Here is a 21,633-nt window from a genome sequence, read left to right as displayed (position 1 = left end):
TCCATCGCGACGTTACCTGAACGCCCATCTGCGGCCTGCTAACTGTTAGCTGTCTTACCGGCTGCTATCTGAATAGACAATCGGACAATTTATTTATTTTTATTATTATTATGTTTTCTTCTTGGGCCTCTATAACTATATCTATTGTTTTTATTTTTGTTGTTGTTGTATGATTTGGATTAATCCCCTCTACCACACGGAACCCCATTAATCTACTGACGGAACGCAAGAGGTGGCTAATAACAGACCTCCATCCTATGCTAGCTTGCTACCGATGGCCTGGCTAGCTGTCTAAATCGCCATGACCCCCAACCAACCTCTCCACTCACTGGACGCTTTTGATCACTCGACTAAGCATGCCTCTCCTTAATGTCAATGTGTCTTGTCCATTGCTGTTTTGGTTAGTGTTTATTGGCTTATTTCACTGTAGAGCCTCTAGTCCTGCTCACTATACCTTATCCAACCTATTAGTACCACCACCCACACATGCAATGACATGTCCTGGTTTCAATGATGTTTCTAGAGACAATATCTCTCTCTTCATCACTCAATACCTAGGTTTACCTCCACTGTATTCACATCCTACCATACCTTTGTCTGTACATTATATCTTGATGCTATTTTATCGCCCCCAGGAACCTCCTTTTACTCTCTGTTCCAGACGTTCTAGACGACCAATTATTATTGCTTTTAGCCGCACCCTTATTCTACTCCTCGTGTGTTCCTCTGGCGATGTAGAGGTGAATCCAGGTCCTGCAGTGCCTAGCTCCACTCCTATTCCCCAGGCGCTCTCTTTTGACGACTTCTGTAACCGTAATAGCCTTGGTTTCATGCATGTTAACATTAGAAGCCTCCTCCCTATGTTTGTTCTATTCACTGCTTTAGCACACTCTGCCAACGCGGATTTCTGCCAACGCAGAAAGCACTTTTAAGGGTGTGTGAAGTTTTTTTCAAAATTTCTGCTATTTTTTACTTTTGACTTTTGACTTCCTATGAAATCATATTGCAAATGGACAAAACATATGCCTTATGCACAAGTAAAAAATAATAATAATAATAATGATAAAAAATTGGACAAAAATATATTCATACAGTTCTTACACATGTGTAATTGACAAAAAAATTGAAAGAATTTCGAAAAACGGTCCAGAAAGCACTTTAAGGGGTTGCTGGGTTTTTGATTTTTTTTCTCTCACTTTTTCAAAATGTTGCTTTTGGATGTTGACTTGTGTTTCATTTGCAATGTGAAAAACCACGGTGGAGCGCGCTAGCCACCTGTTGGATTTTTAAAGTGTTACATCTGGCATTTGCCATTATGGCATTTGCAAATCAACTTTGAACGAAACGACGCCGAATTGAGTGGTATTGGACACTGTGTATATGGTTTGTCCAGTGCCAATGACTTCCCATTCATTTTTTTCCATTTCAGGGGGGTGTTCCCTTACATATACAGTGCATTCTGAAAGTATTCATAAACCTTGCATTTTTCCACAATTTGTTACATTACAGCTTTATTCTAAAATTGATTAAATTGTTTTTTTACCTCATCTACACATAATACCCCATAATGACAAAGGATTTTTTTTTTGTGAAAATGTAGTAAAAACAGAAATATCACATTTACAAACTAAGTATTCAGACCAATCCTTTATTCAGTACTTTGTTGAAGCACCTTTGGCAGCGATTACAGCTGTGAGTCTTCTTGGCTAAGTTCTGTCAGATTGGATGGGGAGCGTTGCTGCACAGGTATTTTAAGGACTCTCCAGAGATGATTGATCGGGTTCAAGTCCGGGCTCTGTCTGGGCCACTCAAGGACATTGAGAGACTTGTCCCAAAGCCACTCCTGCGTTGTCTTGGCTGTATGCTTTGGGTCGTTGTCCTGTTGGAAGGTGAACCTTTACTCTGAAACTTTCAGGGTCCAGTCTGAGGTCCTGTGCACCCTGGAACAGGTTTTCATCAAGGATCACTCTATACTTTGCTCCGTTCATCTTTGCCTGGATCCTGACTAGTCTCCCAGTCACTGTTGCTGAAAAACATCCATACAGCATGATGCTGCCACCACCTTGCTTCACCGTAGGGATGGTGCCAGGTTTCCTCCAGATGTGATGCTTGGCTTTCAGGCCAAAGAGTTCAATCTTGTTTTCACCAGACCAGAGAATCTTGTTTCTCGTGGTCTGAGAGTCCTTTAGGTGCCTTTTTGGCAAATGAAGCGGGCTGTCGTGAATTTTACTGAGGAGTGGCTTCCGTCTGACCACACTACCATAAAGGCCTGACTGGCGGAGTGCTGCAGAGATGGTTGTTCTTCTGGAAGGTTATCCCATCTCCACAGAGGAACTTTAGAGCTTTGTCAGTGTGACCATCACATTCTTGGTCACCTTCCAGACCAAGGCCAAAATGCAAAGCTGTCATCAAGGCAAAGTGTTTCTATTTGAAGAATCTCAAATATAAAATGTATTTTGATTTGTTTAACAATTTGTATTCTACAATGTAGAAAATAGTACAAATAACGAAAAACCCTTGAATGGGTAGGTGTGTCCAAACCTTTGACTGTTACTGTATATATAAATAATATGTCATAGTTGGTACTGTTTGAATGAGTAATTTGGTGACATTTTGTACAATTTAAATACTCTAGAGTTTTATGTTGTGAGTGTTAATTGTTTTTTGATAGTGAGTGTCTTTACACGATGGGAGACAAAATTGGTGTTATTCCTATTGACATGAATGTGGTGTCATATTTAAACTAAGTTGACTTGTAATTGTAATTTGTTTTTTGTTCTTGAGCTATGTCTGTTTATTTGAAATTTGTGAGAAAATGTGCTTAATCTTGAAAATTCTCAGTAATCTACAGCAGCATTCTAGAATTATATTGGGGTCCAAAGGGTTAAATCAGTAGAGTCTCTCTAGAAAACAACTTTTTTCCAAATTCAGTACATGTTTCAGGTCAACAGGTGCTTTTTGTATGACATTACATGCAGTCTGTAGATCGGCTATAGCTGGTTAACAGAGAAGTCAGTACATCACAGTGTCATCAGCATAAAATAAACAATAGCATTTATATACAATGTGAATAGTCACACGACCTGCTAATACATTACTCTGATTGCAGTAGGATTGGGAAACTGAATATAATTTTCAGTGTACTGAATGTGTGCTTGTCTCACCTTTTTCCAACCTCTATCATGTATCCTGGAACAGTCTTCCAGTGAATCTTGGCCTTCAGAGTGGGTCTGGACCCAGGCAGATGTGCAGTGGCAGTTTTCATTGACATCTCATATGACTGACACTCAGCTCCCCATTTTAGGTGCATCTAACATGAAAAGGAAAACACTTATGAAGCCATCACATTGAATAACATGTCATATTTCTCCAATCCCTATTGAGAGATATCTCTTCCCACCTTGTATCTTCACTATTTAGAAAAAAAGGTTTGAAAAGGGTTCTGCCCCTCTCCTGATACGAGAACACTTTTTGGATCCAGGTAGAACTGTTTTGGGTTCCATGTAGAACCTTCTGGGGAAATATTTCTACATGGAAACCAAAAGAGTTCTTCTACCTGGAACCAAAAAAATGGTTCTTCAAAGGGTTCTCATATGGGGACAGCCGAAGAACCTTTTTAGGTTCTAGTTAGTACCTTCTTTTCTTAGTGTACTGCCTATTACCTTCAGGGTTGGGGGGTAAACAGATTACATGTAATCAGTAACATGTAAGGGATTACAAAAATTGGTAACTGTGATCTGTTACGTTACCAGAAAAATGTTGTAATCAGATTATAGACACTTTTGAAAAACTAGATAACTAGATAACTAAATTCAGAAACGATGTTTGCAAAAACATAATTGGCACCTCTCTGTTTTTTAAATGACATTCAAATCAGCATTGAAAAAATGCTCAAATGTAAGTTTGTTCCACCTGAGTGTCTGACCACAAGCCAGAGACCACTATGATGACACACCAAATGTGTTGGATGTGGGAATGGATCACGGGAAAAGAGCAGGAATAGGCTTATATAGTCTACAGTCCAAGATATGTCTCCAATGGTGTAACTACTGCCGGCATACAAAGATTATCCAACTTGAACAAATGATGGGAGGTAAGGATAACAACAGTGTTGTAGTCTATGGCGAAACGGATATCAATTATTATTGATATCTACATAGCGCATTGATGTGAATCACACTGCTGCTCTCTCATTTAGTTATTTGCGCCTTATGGATTGTGGTTGTTGTGGATGGCTGTTCACAAATCGAAATATACATTTGAACCAAAAATAAGTTGAATTCAAGAAATTTAAGTTTCACAACAATCACTGTTTTTGAACCAGTGGACAGCCAGTGAAATATGCACTCTTGCAACAGCTGCATAGTGCAGATCCCAGCCTATAGAATAGAGGTGGGCATTTTATTGCTCAATCTAATTCAAGCTGATAAGAAAAGAAAATACAAAGGCCTAATGGACACATGCTCAAATTTGCACACTTTTGATAGACTTAAAGGGGCACCATGAATTTGCTACATCCATTTTTGGACTAATAAATCCATTATTTCTTGATGAATAAAACTTGTAAATGCCTCTTGAGCTTAGTTAAACTGTCACACTCCATAAGAAACCCAAATATAAGCTTGTTTTCTCCATTGTAAATGTAAACAAACAAGGTATATATACAGTGGGGATATAACTCCCTCCCACAGTATATATTTTTATTTCACCTTTTTTTAACCAGGTAGGCTAGTTGAGAACAAGTTCTCATTTACAACTGCGACCTGGCCAAGATAAAGCAAAGCAGTGCGACACAAACAACAACACAGCGTTACACATGGAATAAAACATGCAGTCAATAACACAATAGAAAAAAAGTATATAAACAGTGTGTGCAAATGAGGTAAGATAAGGGAGGTACAGCAATAAATAGGCCATAGCTTTGAAATAATTACAATTTAGCAATTAAACACTGGAGTGATAGATGTGCAGAAGATGAATGAGCATGTAGAGATACTGGGGTGCAAAGGAGCAAAAAAAAATGAGTATGGGGATGAGGGTAGTTGGATGGGCTATTTACAGATGGGCTATGTACAGGTGCAGTGATCTGTGAGCTGCTCTGACAGCTGGTGCTTAAAGCTAGCTGGGTGCTGCTATGGTTACCAGTGAGCTGAAATATGATGGGGTTTTACCTAGCAAAGACTTATAGATGACCTGGAGCCAGTGGGTTTGGCGATGAATATTAAGCGAGGGCCAGCCAACGAGAGCATAGAGCTTGCAGTGCTGGGTAGTGTATGGGGCTTCGGTGACAAAACGGATGGCACTGTGATAGACTGCATCCAATTTGCTGAGTAGAGTGTTGGAGGCTATTTTGTAAATGACATCGCCAAAGTCAAGGATCGGTAGGATAGTCAGTTTTACGAGGGTATGTTTGGCAGCATGAGTGAAGGTGTCTTTGTTTTGCGAAATAGGAAGCCGATTCTAGAGTTAATTTTGGATTGGAGATGCTTAATGTGAGTCTGGAAGGAGAGTTTACACTAACCAGACATGTAGACATTTGTAGATGTCCACATATGCTAACTCAGAACCGACCAGAGTAGTGATGCAGGAAGGGTGGGCAGGTGCTGGTAGCGATCGGTTGAAAAGCATGCATTTAGTTTTAACTGCATATAAGAGCAGTTGGAGGCCACGGAAGGAATGTTGTATGGCATTGAAGCTCATCTGGAGATTAGTTAATTTATTCGGGCTAGGGGGCAGTATTCGGAGGTTTGGAAGAATGAGGTGCCCAAAGTAAACCGCATCTTACTCAGGCCCAGATGCTATGATATGCATGTAATTGGTAGCATTGGAGAGAAAACACTCCACATGTCTGTGAGTATAACAGAACTGATATGGCAGGCAAAAACCCGAGTACAATCTATCCAGAAATTATTTTTCAGCTCACCACTGATTACAATGGCTGGGAATGGGAATAATAGTGCTTCCACTAGATGTCAACAGTCTTTAGAAAAATGAGCTAGAATTTGTAGTTTTTCCAAGTGGCTCCCATTTTGGCTGTCGTGTATGTTCCAGTGAGGGCATGCACTTCGTTATTTATCTCCGGTAATGTTATTCTCTGTCTTAAGTTTATCGTTTATTTACATAAAGAGGTTACCTGAGGATTGATTAGGAACATTGTTTGATATTTTTGGAAGAAGTTCATAGGTAACGTTTGGGATTCATTTGTATGCATTTTTAACCTCTAGTAACTCCCCATCCCGGGTGCGGGAACGTAATCATCGACTGACACTAATTAGCATAACGCAACAAACATAAATATTCCAGGAAAATATTCCTATTCATGAAAATCACAAGTGAAATATATTGAGACACAGCTTAGCCTTTTGTTAATCACCCTGTCATCTCAGATTTTCAAAATATGCTTTTCAGCCAAAGCTAGACAAGCATTTGTGTAAGTTTATCGATAGCCTAGCATAACATTTTGTCCAGCTAGCAGCGGGTAACTTGGTCACGGAAATCAGAAAAGCAATCAAATTAAATCGTTTACCTTTGATGAGCTTCAGATGTTTTCACTCACGAGACTCCCAGTTAGATAGCCAATGTTCCTTTTTTCCCAAAATGTTTTTGTAGGCGAAATCACTCTGTTTGTTCTTCACGTTTGGCTGAGAAATCACCCGGAAATTGAAGTCACGAAAACTCCGAAAAATATTCCAAATTAGCTCCATAATATCGACAGAAACAAAGCAAACGTTGTTTATAATCAATCCTCAAGGTGTTTTTCAAATATCTATTCGATAATATATCCAGCGGGACAATTGGTTTTTCAGTAGGACCGATTGGAATAACGGCTACCTCTGTATTTTACGCGAGAATCACTCTGGGAGCCATCAGGTGACCGGTTGCGCAATGTATCCGCTTACGGGTATTCTTCAACACAAATGCGTAAAACTACGTCACAATGCTGTAGACACCTTGGGGAATATGGAGAAAAAGTAATCTGGTTGATAGCCCATTCAATGCTCAATAGGGATGCATTGGAACACAGAGCTTTCAAAAGATGAGTCAATTCCGGATTTGATTCTTCTCAGGCTTTCGCCTGCAATATCAGTTCTGTTATACTCACAGACAATATTTTTACAGTTTTGGAAACTTTAGAGTGTTTTCCATCCTAATCTGTCAATTATATGCTTATTCTAGCATCTTGTCCTGACAAAATATCCAGTTTACTACGGGAATGTTATTTTTCCAAAGATGAAAATACTGCCCCCTAGTCACAAAAGGTTAATGAGCGAAACCAGTGGATTACGGAGTTAAGCGCGCCAATGGAACAGACTTTTTTGGGATATAAAGAAGGAATTTATCGAACAAAAGGACCATTTGTTATGCAGCTGGGACCCTTGTGATTGCAACCAGATGAAGATCTTCAAAGGTAAATTATTAATTTTATCCTTATTTCTGACTTTCTTGACTACTCTGCTCAGTTGGAAAATTAATGTTTTTGCGTGCGGGGCGCTTTCCTCAGATAATCGCATGGTGCCGTAAAGCCTTTTTGGAATCTGACAAAGCGGCTGGATTAACAAGAAGTTAAGCTTTTAACTGATGAATAATATTTGTATTTTCATGAATGTTTAATATTAGAGTTTTTGTCATTTGAAGTCTGCACTCTAGAATTTCACAGCATGTTGGCCAGGTGGGACGGTAGCGTCCCAATGATCCACAAGAAGTTAACACAGTGTCCAAAGAAGGGCCAGAAGTACACAGAATGGTATCGTCTGTGTAGAGGTGGGATCATAGAATCACCAGCAGCAAGAGATACATTATTGATGTATACAGAGAAAAGAGTCGGCCCGAGAATGGAACCCTGTGGCACCCCCATAGAGAATGCCAGAGGTCCGGCCTCTGAGAAGTAGTTGGTGAACCAGGCAAGGCAGTCATTTGAGAAACCAAGATGCCGATAAGGATGTGGTGATTGACAGAGTCGAAAGCCTTTGCCAGGTCGATGAAGACAATTGCACAGTACTGTCTTTTATCGATGGGGATTGTGATATCGTTTAGGACCTGGAGCGTGGGTGAGGTGCACCCATGACCAGCTCGAAAGTCAGATTACATAGCGGAGAATGTATGGTTGGATTCGAAATGGTCGGTGATCTATTTGTTACCTTGACTTTCGAAGACCTTAGAAAGGCAGGGTAGGATAGATATAGGTTGGTAGCAGTTTGGGTCTAGAGTGGGTCTAGAGTGTCTCCCGCTTTCTTATCTTTGGGGATCTCAGACGATACGAAAGAGAGGTTGAACAGGCTAGTAATAGGGGTTGCAATGTTTTTGCCTGATAATTTTAGAAAGAGAGGGTCCAGATTGTCTAGCCCTGCTGATTTGTAAGAGTCATCAGAACATCAGCTATCTGGATTTGGGTGAAGGAGAAATGGGGTAGGCTTGGGCAAGTTGCTGTGGGATGTGCAGGGCAGTTGACAAGGGTAGGGGTATCCAGGTGGAAAGCATGGCCAGCCGTAGAAAAATGCTTCTTGAAATTTTCAATTATCGTGGATTTAACGGTGGTGACAGTGTTTCCTAGACTCAGTGCAGTGGGCAGCTGGGAGGAGGTGCTCTTATTCTCCAAGGACTTTACAGTGTCCCAGAACTTTTTGGAGTTTGTGCTGCAGGATGCAAATTTCTGTTTGAAAAAGCTATTCTTTGCTTTCCTAACTGCCTGTTTATATTGGTTCCTGACCTCCCTCAAAAGTTGCGGGGGCTATTCGATGCTAATGCAGTATGCCACAGGATGTTTTTGTTCTGGTCAAAGGCAATCAGGTCTGGAGTGAACCACGGGCTATATCTGTTCCTGTTTTTTTTTTTTGAATGAAGCATACTTATTTAAGATTGTGAGGAAAGCACTTTTAAAGAATAACCAGGCTTCTTCTACTGACAGAATGAGGTCAATATCCTTCTAGGATACCCGGGCCAGGTCTATTAGAAAGGCGTGCTCGCTAAAGTGTTTCAGGTAGCGTTTGACAGTGATGAGGCGTGGTTGTTTGCATGCAGACACATTGGTTGAAGACAGCAGAGGCGAATTTGGAGGGTTGGTTGGTTAGGATGATATCTATGAAGGTGCCTGTGTTTACGAATTTGGGGTTGCACCTGGTAGGTTCATTGAGAATAGGTGTGAGATTGAGGGCATCAATCTTAGATTGTATGATGGCCAGGGTGTTAAGCATGTCCCAGTTTAGGTCACCTAACAGCACAAGCTCTGAAGATAGATGGAGGGCAATCAATTCACATATGGTGACCAGGGCACAGTTCGGGGCAGAAGGTGGTCTATAGAAAGCGGCAACGGTGAGAGACTTGTTTCTGGAAAGGTGGATTTTGACCTGGATCGTAAGACAGAGCTCTGCAGGCTATCTCTGCAGTAAATTGCAATCCCCTTTGGCAGTTCTATCTTGTCAGAAAACGTTATAGTTAGGGATGGAAATTTCAAGGTTTTTGGTGGACTTCCTAAGCCAGAATTCAGACACGACTAGGACATCCGGGTTGGCAGAGTGTGCTACAGCAGTGAATAAAACAATCTTAGGGTGGAGACTTCTAATGTTAACATCCATGAAACCAAGACTTTTTATGGTTACAGAAGTCAACAAATGAGATCGCCTGGGGAATGGGAGTGGAGATAGGCACTGGATTAACCTCTACATCACCAGAGGAGCAGAGGAGGAGTAGGATAAGGGTACGACTGAAGGCTATAAGAACTGATCGTCTAGTACATTTGGAACAGAGAGTAAAAGGAGCAGGTTTCTGGGTGTGGTAGAATAGATTCAATGCATACTTTACAGACAAAGGTATGGTAGGATGTGAGTACAGTGGAGTTAAACCTAGGCATTGAGGGATGAAGAGAGAGGTATTGTCTCTAGAGACATCAATTTAACCAGGTGTGGTCACCGCATGTGTGGAAGGTGGGACAAGAAGGTTAGCTGAGGCATATTGAGCAGGGCTGGAGGCTCTACAGTGAAATAAGACAATGATCACTAACCAAAACATCAATGGACAAGGCATTTTGACATTAGGGAGAGCCATGCGTAGCCAAGTGATCATGGGGTCCAGTGAGTAGCTGGGCGGGCTGGAGACACAGCTATTCAGACAGCTAGCGGGCCGGGGCAAGCAGGCTAGCAGATGGGCCTGCTTGTGCGGTTACGTTGGCAGACCCGTTGTGATGGATCAGCAGGGGTCGGTGTAGTAGAAGGGTCCAGGCCAATTGGCAAAATAGGTATAGTAGCCCACATAAGTAGCTGATGGACCTCTTCAGCTAACAGTCTGGTATGCTCTAGACAGCTAGCAGGCCGTGGTTAGCAGATGGAAATTTCAGGGACGTCGTCACGGAGGAGCCTGTTGAAAAATCCCCTCAGGCGGATTACGTCGTTAGTTAAGTCGTGATGGATTGGCGGGGCTCCACATCGGCAATAAATTGGGGTCCAGGCCAAATGGCAAAAAAAGCTATTGTAGCCCAAGGAGTGGCTGATGGAATTCTTCAGCTCGCCGGGAGATGGGCCTAGCATAGGCTAGCTCCAGGCTAATTGGTGCTTGCTTCGGGACAGAGATGTTTTCCAGGAGAAGCCAATCAGATAGCAGCTAGCTAGCTGCAATTATCCAGGTTAAGAGGTTCAGAGCTTGCGGTAGGAATCCGGGGATATGGAGAAAAAGAGTTCTGATAAGCTTTGGGTTGAATCTCGCTGTGCAGACTGGCAGGGGTTGTCCGGGCTAAAGGTTAGCTGATGACTGCTAGCAGTGGCTAGCTGACTACTAGCTAGGAGCTGGCTAGCTTCTGTGTGGGGTTCTGGTTCTCAATTAAAGAAAATAGCAGATCCATACCACTGTGGGTGAGGCGGGTTGCAGGAGAGTATGTTGAAGTTGGGATTAAGAAAAATATCAAAAATATATGCAAAGAAAAAATATTTAAATATACAGTATATGTATACACATGGGACACGACAAGCCGAAGAAAAAAGACGCCTGACTGGTACGCCATCTTGGGTTCTGTATAGACTCATAAGATGCTACAAACAATAATTGTGATATCATGGATGGTCAGCCCTTGCATCCATAGCTCTGTCTATTAATCTGAGAGTGGTTATATTTCTCAAGGCCCCTCCCTCAGCTTTTTACCAAAACAGAGGCGGGGACACTGTTTTGTTATTGCTTCATCTGTGGATTTGTCCACAGCTGCATATTATCAAGATATCAAAGGTTCACCAACAAAAAGGTAAATAATAGGCCTTTTGCAAATGCAGCACATGGCATTAATTATTCACATGTAAATAGCACTTTTCAGTAGCGCACAAAGCCTACAATTCCATGAGCGCAGCATTTATTTTTCAACTCGACTCAATGAGCCCAATCAGTCCTCCATGACCACAAAATAATTAACAACAGAGTAGGGATGGCAAATAAGTTTTGGGGTGATGCTCAGGTAAAACCTTTCCAGAAACAAGTCTCTCACCGTTATCTCACACACTCACTCTCACTGGTCATCCCCAAAGCCAACACTTACTTTGGCAGCCTTTCCTTCCAGTTCTCTGCTGCCAATGACTGGAATGAATTGCAAAAATCAGTGAAGCTGGAGTCTTATATCCCCCTCTCTTACTTTAAGCATCGGCTGTCAGAGCAGCTTACCGATCACTGTACCTGTACACAGCCAATCTGTAAATAGCACACCCAACTACCTCATCCCCATATTGTTATTTATCCTCTTGCTCTTTTGCACCCCAGTATCTCTACTTGCACATCATCATCTGCACATCGATCACTCCAGTGTAAATGCTAAATTGTAATTATTTTCCCTCTATGGCCTATTTATTACCTTTATCTTCCTACTCTTCTATATTTGCACACACTGTACATATATTTTTCTATTGTGTTATTGACTGTACGTTTGTTTATATGTAACTCTGTGTTGTTGTTTTTGTCGCACTGCTTTGCTTTATCTTGGCCAGGTTGCATTTGCAAATGAGAACTTGTTCTCAACTGGCTTCACTGGTTAAATAAATGTGAAATAAAGAAATATGAACAATTTGGCTAATCTATACTTCCATATTTCCAAGTCGTACACTTGAAGATCATGGAGTATATAATTTATTGGACTGACTGGAATTGTGATAGACTTTAGTTTTCCATGTAAAGATATAATTTAATCGTATTATTATATGTAGTAGAAAGCGATGGGTTTGAAGAAGCCTACATAACCAACCCATAAAGTAAAATTGAACATCCATATATGGCCAGCTATGTAAACTTTAACATTGATTAGTCCTGCAATAGATGTTGTTCAATTGCTAACATACATTTTTGTCTTCTTCTAATGCCTCTAAGTAATCTCAAAAATCTCAAAAATGTAATCAGATTACGTTACCGAGTTTGGCTAATCCAAAAGTTAAATTACAGATTACAATTTTGGACAGTTAACTATTAACAGACTACATTTAGAAGGTAACCTACCCAACCCTGATTACCTTTAGCTTCTCCTGCCGGACCTTATCCACATTTACATCCGTGCACAACTTCCAGTTGGCCTCCTCCCCAATCTGAGACACGATCAACTGGGTGTTGTCCATCTGGGCAGCAGGGGTGTAGAAAGCAGCTGCTTCGTAACCCTCTGGCTTTTTGTTGCCACTCATGGCCAGAACCTTGATGGTGAACACTGGTTCAGAATTGGCATTCCAAGCCTGAGGAGGAGTACAAGAAGGCACAAAGGTCCTTATACTGCCATCACTGTTTTGTAAACACAACTAGGTTTCAGAGTGAAATACATAATACTTTCATTATGTCTGAAATAATGCAGACAGTGATGACACTGTCTTTGAATATTGATTGATATGAATATACCCCCCCCTTAAAACAACAGCCACAACAAAAAGTTACAGTAGTCAGTGGTGCACTTCAGCCATAGCCCTACCTCAGAAGCAGAAGCTTCTTTGGCTTTGAAGCTTGCTTGATGAGACGTTCTGCTGCTTGAGGAACTAGAGGAGTGATGGAAACTCTTGGTTGCGTACTGCAAACACAAAAATAGAGTAGAAATGGTCACATACTGTATGAACCTAGCAATGCATGTGTGCAGATCATGACAGTACAACCATGACCAAGTACCTTGGAAAGCTTCTGCAGGGTGTCAAGCAGGTGGCGGACACTAACTGGGTACTCGGTTGGGCTGGCGTTCATCTCAATGTGAATCTTGTCAACAGGTTTGTTGGACTGGACTGATAATGAAAGAGAGGAATTTCGATTTTAATAGTCACACTTATGAAATCTAATGAGGCTTGTTTTTGTTTAATGGAATTCCATTTCCCAATCAAATGTTGGTGCTTTATTGTGATAGAATGAAAGGCGAAGATAGATTAGAGGAATGTATACAACAGGTCCAGTTAAGTAAGGTGTAAGCAAGGACTGAACCCTGCCACAGAGCTGATGTACAGTCTGGGGTCGGCAGCACAAACGGTGGACCAGTTCCTGGCACATCCAATAAGGCTCAATAAATGACGGTCCAAAACAATGTACAAGAAAAAGCCTATTACGTTATACTTTATACTTGTATATGCTGTTACCTGGTTGAATTGTACATGCAAAGTTGGTGTATCCCAAGAAGTAGTAAAGGGGGTATTCATCAATGTAGTGTGATCTCATTGCCTCAAACTCAACACAGAAAACTGCCCCATAGATGTTAGCCTCTGCACACACCTTTACTTGTGGATGGTAAATGTCCAATTTTACAATCTATTTGGCAAAACAGAAAGCATATTAGGAGTGCACACATATCTCTCTTACTTTGCGTGTAATAATCTTTGCCTTGGAGAGTGATTGTACCTTTTGTCCGGAGGTCAAATATCTTTGCTTAGGTGGCTCTATATCCTTATTAGCCTCAACAGAGTCAGGCATCATTGGGGTCATTTTAGCACGTGATGGCTCCTCAATATTCCTTGAGACCGCATATACGTCAAACCTATTGTAACAAAAAGGAAATTAGCATCTGTTAAGTTACTATCCATTGCGACACTTAAAATGTTGTTTTTGACAGGTCTAATGAAATGTGAGAAACATACTTGACTGAGAAAAGTTTAGTCTCCTTTTTGCAAGCAGGAAGGTCAATTTCAAATGTTTTTTGTTTGACATTCATTTTCAAGCTGAATTCCCATGGTATGGCAACTACTGTTTTACTCTTCAGTTCCGCACCACACTGGAAAATGTCAGTGTTTATCCCATGGTAGACAAATTGGTCCTTTGAGAAACTGCAGAAAAATTACATATAGAACACAATCAGTTATATTAGCATTGAACAATAATTGAGCCATGAAAACACTCTGTAAAATGAAGCCATTGATATGGGAGGGTTCCCATTGCTCTAGCACTACCTCTCTTTCTCACTATCCTTTACAAGAAACATATAAATATGCAAGGAGTTTGACTGCCCCAGCTACCAAAACATCAATACATATATTACCCAGCAAATCCATCAGTCACTAGTGAAACATCTGAGGTTAACAGTTGTCCCAGGCGATCAGTCAGTGGTGGGCTGATTTCAGCCTTAGCTACATAAGAGAAAATGTTTTATTGATTGTGTATATATATATTTATTAAAATATTAAAAGTATTCTGCTTTGTAATTCAAATGCCCTTGGTATTCAATGTTTACCATTGACGGTAATGGTTGTTACTGTGTTATAATATTTGCTGATTTCCAGTGGGAGACCAAGGGAGGTGGCTTGGATGTAGCGGGTCTCAAACATAAGGAAGGGCTTGGTCCAGTGCCATGACATCCCCTTCTGAAGATGTTCAATCATTCTCCAGACTGGGCTCTCTTTGCCTGCAGATGGACTGACGCTCTGCATGGAGATACCGTGGCAGAAGAGCACAGTGTGTAACAGCTTATTGAGACCACAGGAAATGTGTATCATGAGGTTTTGTTAATGCCCAGTGTGGATAGAGAGGGACATGGTGTTATACTGAGTAACATGCAATACTTGATTGACTAGAAATCTCACCATGATAACACTCTGAATTAAGTCATTGTTCAAATCCGCGAAGAAGAACTCTTGACCAAAGATTCGTGTATAGGCAGACAAAAAAGGCTTATCCCCGGGCAATTTCTTCCAATCTTGCAGCTGAAAGAAGATGATTCAATAGAACAAAGTTGAGTTTGAAGGCATGGTACAGTACATTTGAGGGTACTTTCTTAGTGCCCGCAACTGTGCAGTATGCGTTTTGAAAAGTCATGAACTCACCACTTTGAATATGGCCTCGAAGTCAGTGTAGCTGAGATGGCCATTAAAAACTTGAATGTTCTGTCTAAACAGTTCCTTAATTCCCTCAGCACGGAAGCCAAGCTTTATGACACAAACAATAGTCAAATAATGATTTACTTCACCACGAAACAGAACAAGTACAAAACAATTAATATGAACATTACCGATTACCTCCACAAGTTGTAATATTTTTCCAATGAAATGGAATTTCCCTTTAGTCATTATTTCTGTTGGGATGTAGCTTGCAGCATTTTTCAGCATGAAGATCTCAGCGGCTGTACCAATCAAGAAGTCGTCTGGATATTCAAGAGATATGTGGTCAGTCAATGTTTTTGCGAAGAAAACAGGTTCCTCAGCCTTTCATATACTGTATGTTCTCAAAGTAAACCCATGCCGCTTACAGGTGTTTTGAACTTACCATTAAACCAATCTAGGTGCATAGCTTTGCTGTAGTGGTAACTGACACGACCAAATTTAGGGGCCAGGATTTTCACAGCGACATTGCAGGCTGTTGAGCTTTAACAAAGATAACAAAACAGCCACAGTTTAAATGCAAAATCAGAAGCATTGACACAACAAATGTCACTCTGCCCTGACAGAAACACTCACAGGAAGTGGTTGTCCGGAGTGCTTGATTTGGCAATGCTCCCAATGAGAGAGTAAGAAAAGCTAGCCACATGCATGTCAGCCTCTTCCAATAGGAATGCAGTCACTGTAGACACCAAAGCCAAAGGTGGCTTAGTTTCAAACAGAATCATACATGCCAGCATACGGATCTCAGTGGGAAGGTGCCTCTGCACAAACAGGCTCACTGTGATGTCCTGGACCTGAAAACACATACGTAAGACATACAGTAGCTAAAGTCATATTATCAAAGAGATTAGACTGGGACTAATACAAAATCTGACTGTATGTCAACTGGTCATCATTTTGTCTGATATAAATCAATTTAGTGAATCAATAGATACTGAGTTGCATATTTTTCAATGAGGTCTTTAATTAATTTTCATTTGGGGAATTGACTTGATATCTTAATGTGAGTGGGTCGAAATGTTATTGACACAAATTGAACTCTGACACCAGAACCACAATATCTATGACCGACTTCCTAAATATTATCACCTTTTACATTTTTTGGTTTTGTATTCTGGAATTCAGATTTCAGTTGTGAATGTGTACACAATGAAATAAACCAAACTACTGCTACTACTAGTACTGCTACTACTACTAACGCTGTGGGGGTCTCTGACTGCCAGGTGTCTCAGAGACTGCACGGCTGCACTTAGCACACGGGCTGGGAGGGTCACAGGAGCGGCAGACACTCCGGGGAGGAAGCGCCTGATGGTCTTAATGCTGGAGGGGTGGCCTGCATTCCCAATGGCTTTCAGGGCTAGCACCATGTCCAATTCATTGTTTCTCCTCAGGCCATCGATCGCCAGGTCCAACAGGGGCTGTTTGAGACGGACATGTCACATCTTGAATTCTGTAATCTGCAGTGATTTGCAGCTAATATCTATTCAGAAAGAGTCTGAACAACAGCAAAACTACACAATATTAATGTAGCAGTAGTCATAACATTCACAATACCATCTACTGCCATATAACCAGAATAAACTGGAACATATATTATGCATTTGGTTTCTTTACCAGTAAGTAATACAATGGTAATTGAGCTAATTACCTGAACAACTGCCACCGGGCAAGACGGACCATACTCATAGGTACAGTACCTGTAGACCAGTGATCCATAGGACAACACCACAGTGTTCCACAGCATTGGGTGGGACTTACTGAAGGGCATGGACAGAAACTCCTACAGAGGGACGATTGATTATGAATCACTCTGAAAACATCACATCGAACACATGATTTTGTCATCTAGTGTAAAAAAAAAGTTAAATGGCCCATAAGCCCATGTAGGGACAATGTACTCTTTGTCTTTCTACTGTATAACAATAATACCTCCTGTAATGTAGTGAACATTATGCCAAAATCCAGTCTGTGTATCAGTACAGTGGGATTCCAGTTCCATGTTTTACAGTAGCCAGACAGTGGGAGTGATATGCCATGTGTACTATGTAATACCAGCATACTTCTGAGTAAAGTTCAACTAAAGTATACGAACGCCCCAACTGCAGTTCTTATAAACATATGCAATTTAAATAACTGTATGTTACACCTCCAACCAAGACAATCACCTTGGCCATCTCCATCAAGTCAGTCTCTGCTGCTAAATGATTAAATGCGATCAGAAGTGTTTGTCCAGCCTCGTTGGCTGATACATCACCGGCTTTGAATCTGTTCTTCAGGAATTTGAGGACTCTTGCATCTGCAACTTCAACAATCGTGTCCAAAAGCCACCGTCTGACAAGAGAGAAGGATGACAATAAAAAAACTTTGTAGCAAACATAGGCAATCCTTTGATATATTACACTTAACATAGAAATGTTTACCATGGAAACCATAGAATGTTTAAATTAATATAAAAAATATGCCTATATATACCCACACTACCGTTCAAAAGTTTGAGGCCACTTAGAAATGTCCTAGTTTGAAAAACAAGTTTTTTTTGTCCATTAAAATAACATAAAATTGAACAGAAATACAGTGTAGACGTTGATCATGTTGTAAATGACTATTGTAGCTGGGAATTGTACATTTTTAATGGAATATCTACATAGGCATACAGAGGCCCATTATTATTTTAGAAGGGTAGTTGATTATTAGAGAACCAGTTTGCTATTATGTTAGCATAGCTAAAAACTGTTGTTCCGATTGAAGAAGCAATTAAACTGGTCTTATTTAGACTAGTTGAGTATTACATTTACATTTACATTTAAGTCATTTAGCAGACGCTCTTATCCAGAGCGACTTACAAATTGGTGCATTTACCTTATGACATCCAGTGGAACAGTCACTTTACAATAGTGCATCTAAATCTTAAAGGGTGGGGGGTGAGAAGGAGTATCTGGAGCATCAGCATTTGTGGGTTTGATTACAGGCTCAAAATGGCCAGAAACAATGACCTTTCTTCTGAAACTTGTCAGGCTATTGCATGCGAGAAATTGCCAAGAAATTGAAGATCTCATACAACGCTGTGTACCTCCCCCTTCACAGAACAAAGCAGATTGTCTCTAACTAGGACAGAAAGAGCAGTGGGAGACCCCAGTGCACAACTGAGCGGGAGGACAAGTATATTACGGTGTCTAGTTTAAGAAACAGAGACCTCAGAAGTCCTCAACTGGCAGCGTCATTAAATAGTACCCACAAACACCAGTCTCAACGTCAACAGTGAAGAGGCAGAGTTGCAAAGAAAAAGCCATATCTCAGACTGGCCAATAAAAATAAAATATTAAGATAGGCAAAGAACAAAGACACTGGACAGAGGAACTCTGCCTAGAAGGCCAGCATCCCAGAGTTCCAGCTACAATAGTCATTTCCAACATTAACAATGTCTACACTGTAATTCTGATCAATTTGATGTAATTTTAATGGACAAAAAACAAGGACATTTCTAGGTGACCCCAAACTTTTGAACGATAGTGTACATATAGTAAAACATATACATTTGATTATAAATTAAATAAACATGAATATGCACCTGTGTTCATCATTCCCTGAGAGCTGTTTCCACAGAACCTCGTGGTTTTCTAGCGATGTCACACGCAGGAGTTGGAAAAGAACAACAACATCCTCACTTGTTGCACTGTCCGTCTGGTAGATGTTCGCTTGGGCCAAACGTTTGATCATGTCTGCAATCTGTGAACAACAATGTGGTTGCATTTGTTTGTGGCATATCACACGTTAGCAGTAAAGAATCATGAGCCATAAACATCTTCATGACAGGGTGAGGAAAAAAACATTTTTAGAGCAAGTTTTGAGTATTATTGATACCCTGTTCTTTACCTTGTGCACTGGATCATCCAACTTCTTCATCAAAATGGGGATTTGGGCCAACACTTTCACAAACTTGTAAACTAGATTCCCTCGGCTAATCATGGGACCAACAGCAGGGGTCACCACTGTGTCAGTTACACTGAGCAGCACAAGCTCTTTCCTAAAGGAGAGTCAACAAGAATAGCACCTAACACATACAAACTTTGGCATCCTGGTGAGTATGTCTCACTATAGCCCCAAGACTGAGAACCTCTCAGTGAACCTCTTCGCTGCACTTCATCTTAGGATGCGTTTACTGGGAGCCAAATTCTTATCTTTTTTTCACTCATTTTTTCTTTTGACCAATTAGATCAGCTGCTTTGCCAATAATCGGGCAAGAAATCTGAATTGGGCTGCCTGTGTAATCGCAGCCCTATAACTCATGTCTGGACATCTCCTCCAGGACATTCCTTCACATAATTTAGTGTTAGGCTGTGTTTTCACTACGGAAGCCCAATTGTTATTGTTTGCTCAATTATTGGCAAAAGATCTTATTGGTCAAAAAAACAATTAGTGGATTTCATCAATTATCAGAGCTGGGCTGCCTGTGTAAATGCATCCTTAGTGTGTACATGGCAAATAAACCACATTCACCTATTATTCTGTATGTTGGTGTTTAGTCATTACGCCTCTAACAGTGGCATCTCTTTCAAGTCCTCCAACTACAAGGTGGTTCTCATTTTCAGACACCCAATTTTATATAGTGAAATGAAAGAAAACAATGAGATTTGTCATACTTGGCTTGCAGTTTGGAGTTCCCCCCTTTCACGTTGAATGGGGAGAAATGCTGGCGCTCCAATGCATGAGCCTTTTTGATCAGGCCTCCGTCAACTGTTGGTTTCACTGTGTAGACATATCTCACTGTTGAAATGACGGAGTCACCTCTCTAGATGACGTAAAAGAATACAAAAATGATTGAAAGTGAGTGACTGTTAAAGTATACTATTTACCTCGATGGTCTCTGTAGCATTGGCACTGTATACTCGTTCAAAAAGAATTGTGCATGTTCACATATAGGTCTATGGATTGGAAAGACAAACCTCTTTGGAAAGTTTGTTGTCGACAGCAAGTGCCATTCCTCTGCAAATGGCTGCCTTTTTTTTGCAGTTATTAATGTCAACAATTTGGGTGACTGACAATTCTTGGGAGTTGGCATCCTCCTCATTTGCATACGTACTCTGGCACAATCCATGGATCCCGATCTGATAACAAATACATAGAATAAACCTCACATTAACAGTGCTCTCTGCAATTTATTTACAGATGAAAATGCAATATAACGTAAGCATTGTTTATGTAAAACCTGTTTTGGTTACCTCCTCAAGCTCATACACTCTTTGGGTGGTCTTGACTGTGACTTGGAAGAACCCAAGTATGCCTCTCACAATATTGACGATGGTTTCAGATATTTCAGCAGAGGTGCGAATGTCACCAACCCGTCCCTTGGCGTACTCGAACATGAAGGGTTTGCTGAGCTCGGCAGCAATCCGTTTGGTAAGCTTTGGTGAGGCTTCAAATTCATTCTTCCCTGGGATGCCATTGAACTCCTCGAAGTTCAAGTTTGAAACCTTAAAAGAAGAAAATATAATTGGATCACCAGGTAGAATGAATTGCTTATTTATGGTTAAAAAACATTTTTCAAAGGAGGTTGTTTAAATTCCCAGGATATTGACACATTTTATGTTCATCAAAAGAAACGTAGATCCTTAAAATAACACATGCAGTATATTTCTCTTCTGAAAAATTAGGTAAAGGTCTATAAAGTACATTGCATTGGTAATTTTAATTGAATGCATACCCGGAGAAGGAATGTATGTGCAGACACACCAATGATCTTGACTTTGCACACAAGTCTCACACCAGACTCTGCAAGGTTTGGCATGCCACGCCCAATATTCACCATTCCCTCATATCTGTACTCATAGGTTTTCTTATGGTTCAAGCCAGGCTCTACAATACATCATTGATATATAATTATTCATGAAAACATGCTAATTTGAATGTAGGGTTAGTTTTAAATGATACATCAAATCACTTGATAAAGAACTCACCATAACTGATATGGGCACATGCTGAAATGAAAAAATGAAAAAATAATCAAACATTGTCATAAGTAGCTCATTAAAAATCATTTCCATATATTTGTTTCTCTGCACACTTACCGGCCAAGGCCACAAGGTGACAAAGAAGGAACCCCCACATGGTGAAATCCAGGAGTGGGATCCTGCAGCTCAATGTTTCCTTTTATATGCAATGCTGTGTTCTCAATGACTAAACGAGTACATGACCCAGTGTCTGCACAGCACATCTTTGGCATCAATGAGGGGCATAAAGTAACAAGGGGGCAAAGGTATGTCAGACGAGTGTAACCAGTGACGTTGACAGTGGTCAGTATGACACGGAAAAGGAGGACATTTCAGGAAAAATAAACAGTGATCTAAAA

General features: G+C 40.7%; 1 protein-coding gene across 1 annotated transcript in view; it reads right to left on the bottom strand.

Moving 5' to 3' along the window:
* The window catches only part of vtg3 (vitellogenin 3, phosvitinless), a 37,965-nt gene extending 16,831 nt beyond the window's left edge, over nucleotides 1–21,134 (bottom strand). The window contains exons 1-23 of the mRNA XM_046299305.1: nucleotides 20,989–21,134; nucleotides 20,507–20,758; nucleotides 20,231–20,392; nucleotides 19,928–20,076; nucleotides 19,161–19,311; nucleotides 18,856–19,013; nucleotides 17,453–17,618; nucleotides 16,936–17,067; nucleotides 16,487–16,705; nucleotides 15,864–16,081; nucleotides 15,673–15,770; nucleotides 15,426–15,550; nucleotides 15,234–15,335; nucleotides 14,994–15,113; nucleotides 14,645–14,834; nucleotides 14,453–14,540; nucleotides 14,055–14,240; nucleotides 13,819–13,954; nucleotides 13,560–13,728; nucleotides 13,105–13,214; nucleotides 12,914–13,009; nucleotides 12,471–12,683; nucleotides 3,165–3,310 (exon numbers count right to left, since the gene is read on the bottom strand). Coding sequence (XP_046155261.1) covers nucleotides 3,165–3,310; nucleotides 12,471–12,683; nucleotides 12,914–13,009; nucleotides 13,105–13,214; nucleotides 13,560–13,728; nucleotides 13,819–13,954; nucleotides 14,055–14,240; nucleotides 14,453–14,540; nucleotides 14,645–14,834; nucleotides 14,994–15,113; nucleotides 15,234–15,335; nucleotides 15,426–15,550; nucleotides 15,673–15,770; nucleotides 15,864–16,081; nucleotides 16,487–16,705; nucleotides 16,936–17,067; nucleotides 17,453–17,618; nucleotides 18,856–19,013; nucleotides 19,161–19,311; nucleotides 19,928–20,076; nucleotides 20,231–20,392; nucleotides 20,507–20,758; nucleotides 20,989–21,093 — 3,491 coding nt within the window. The 5' untranslated portion in view covers nucleotides 21,094–21,134. The remainder of the gene's footprint in view (nucleotides 1–3,164; nucleotides 3,311–12,470; nucleotides 12,684–12,913; nucleotides 13,010–13,104; nucleotides 13,215–13,559; nucleotides 13,729–13,818; nucleotides 13,955–14,054; nucleotides 14,241–14,452; nucleotides 14,541–14,644; nucleotides 14,835–14,993; nucleotides 15,114–15,233; nucleotides 15,336–15,425; nucleotides 15,551–15,672; nucleotides 15,771–15,863; nucleotides 16,082–16,486; nucleotides 16,706–16,935; nucleotides 17,068–17,452; nucleotides 17,619–18,855; nucleotides 19,014–19,160; nucleotides 19,312–19,927; nucleotides 20,077–20,230; nucleotides 20,393–20,506; nucleotides 20,759–20,988) is intronic.
* Between the last annotated feature and the right edge of the window lie 499 nt (nucleotides 21,135–21,633).

The sequence above is a fragment of the Oncorhynchus gorbuscha genome, linkage group LG14 (assembly GCF_021184085.1).
Source record: "Oncorhynchus gorbuscha isolate QuinsamMale2020 ecotype Even-year linkage group LG14, OgorEven_v1.0, whole genome shotgun sequence".
In the NCBI taxonomy this organism is placed as follows: domain Eukaryota; kingdom Metazoa; phylum Chordata; class Actinopteri; order Salmoniformes; family Salmonidae; genus Oncorhynchus; species Oncorhynchus gorbuscha.
The sequence above is the reverse complement of the archived record's forward strand: the minus strand, read 5'-3'. Positions and strand labels throughout refer to the sequence as shown.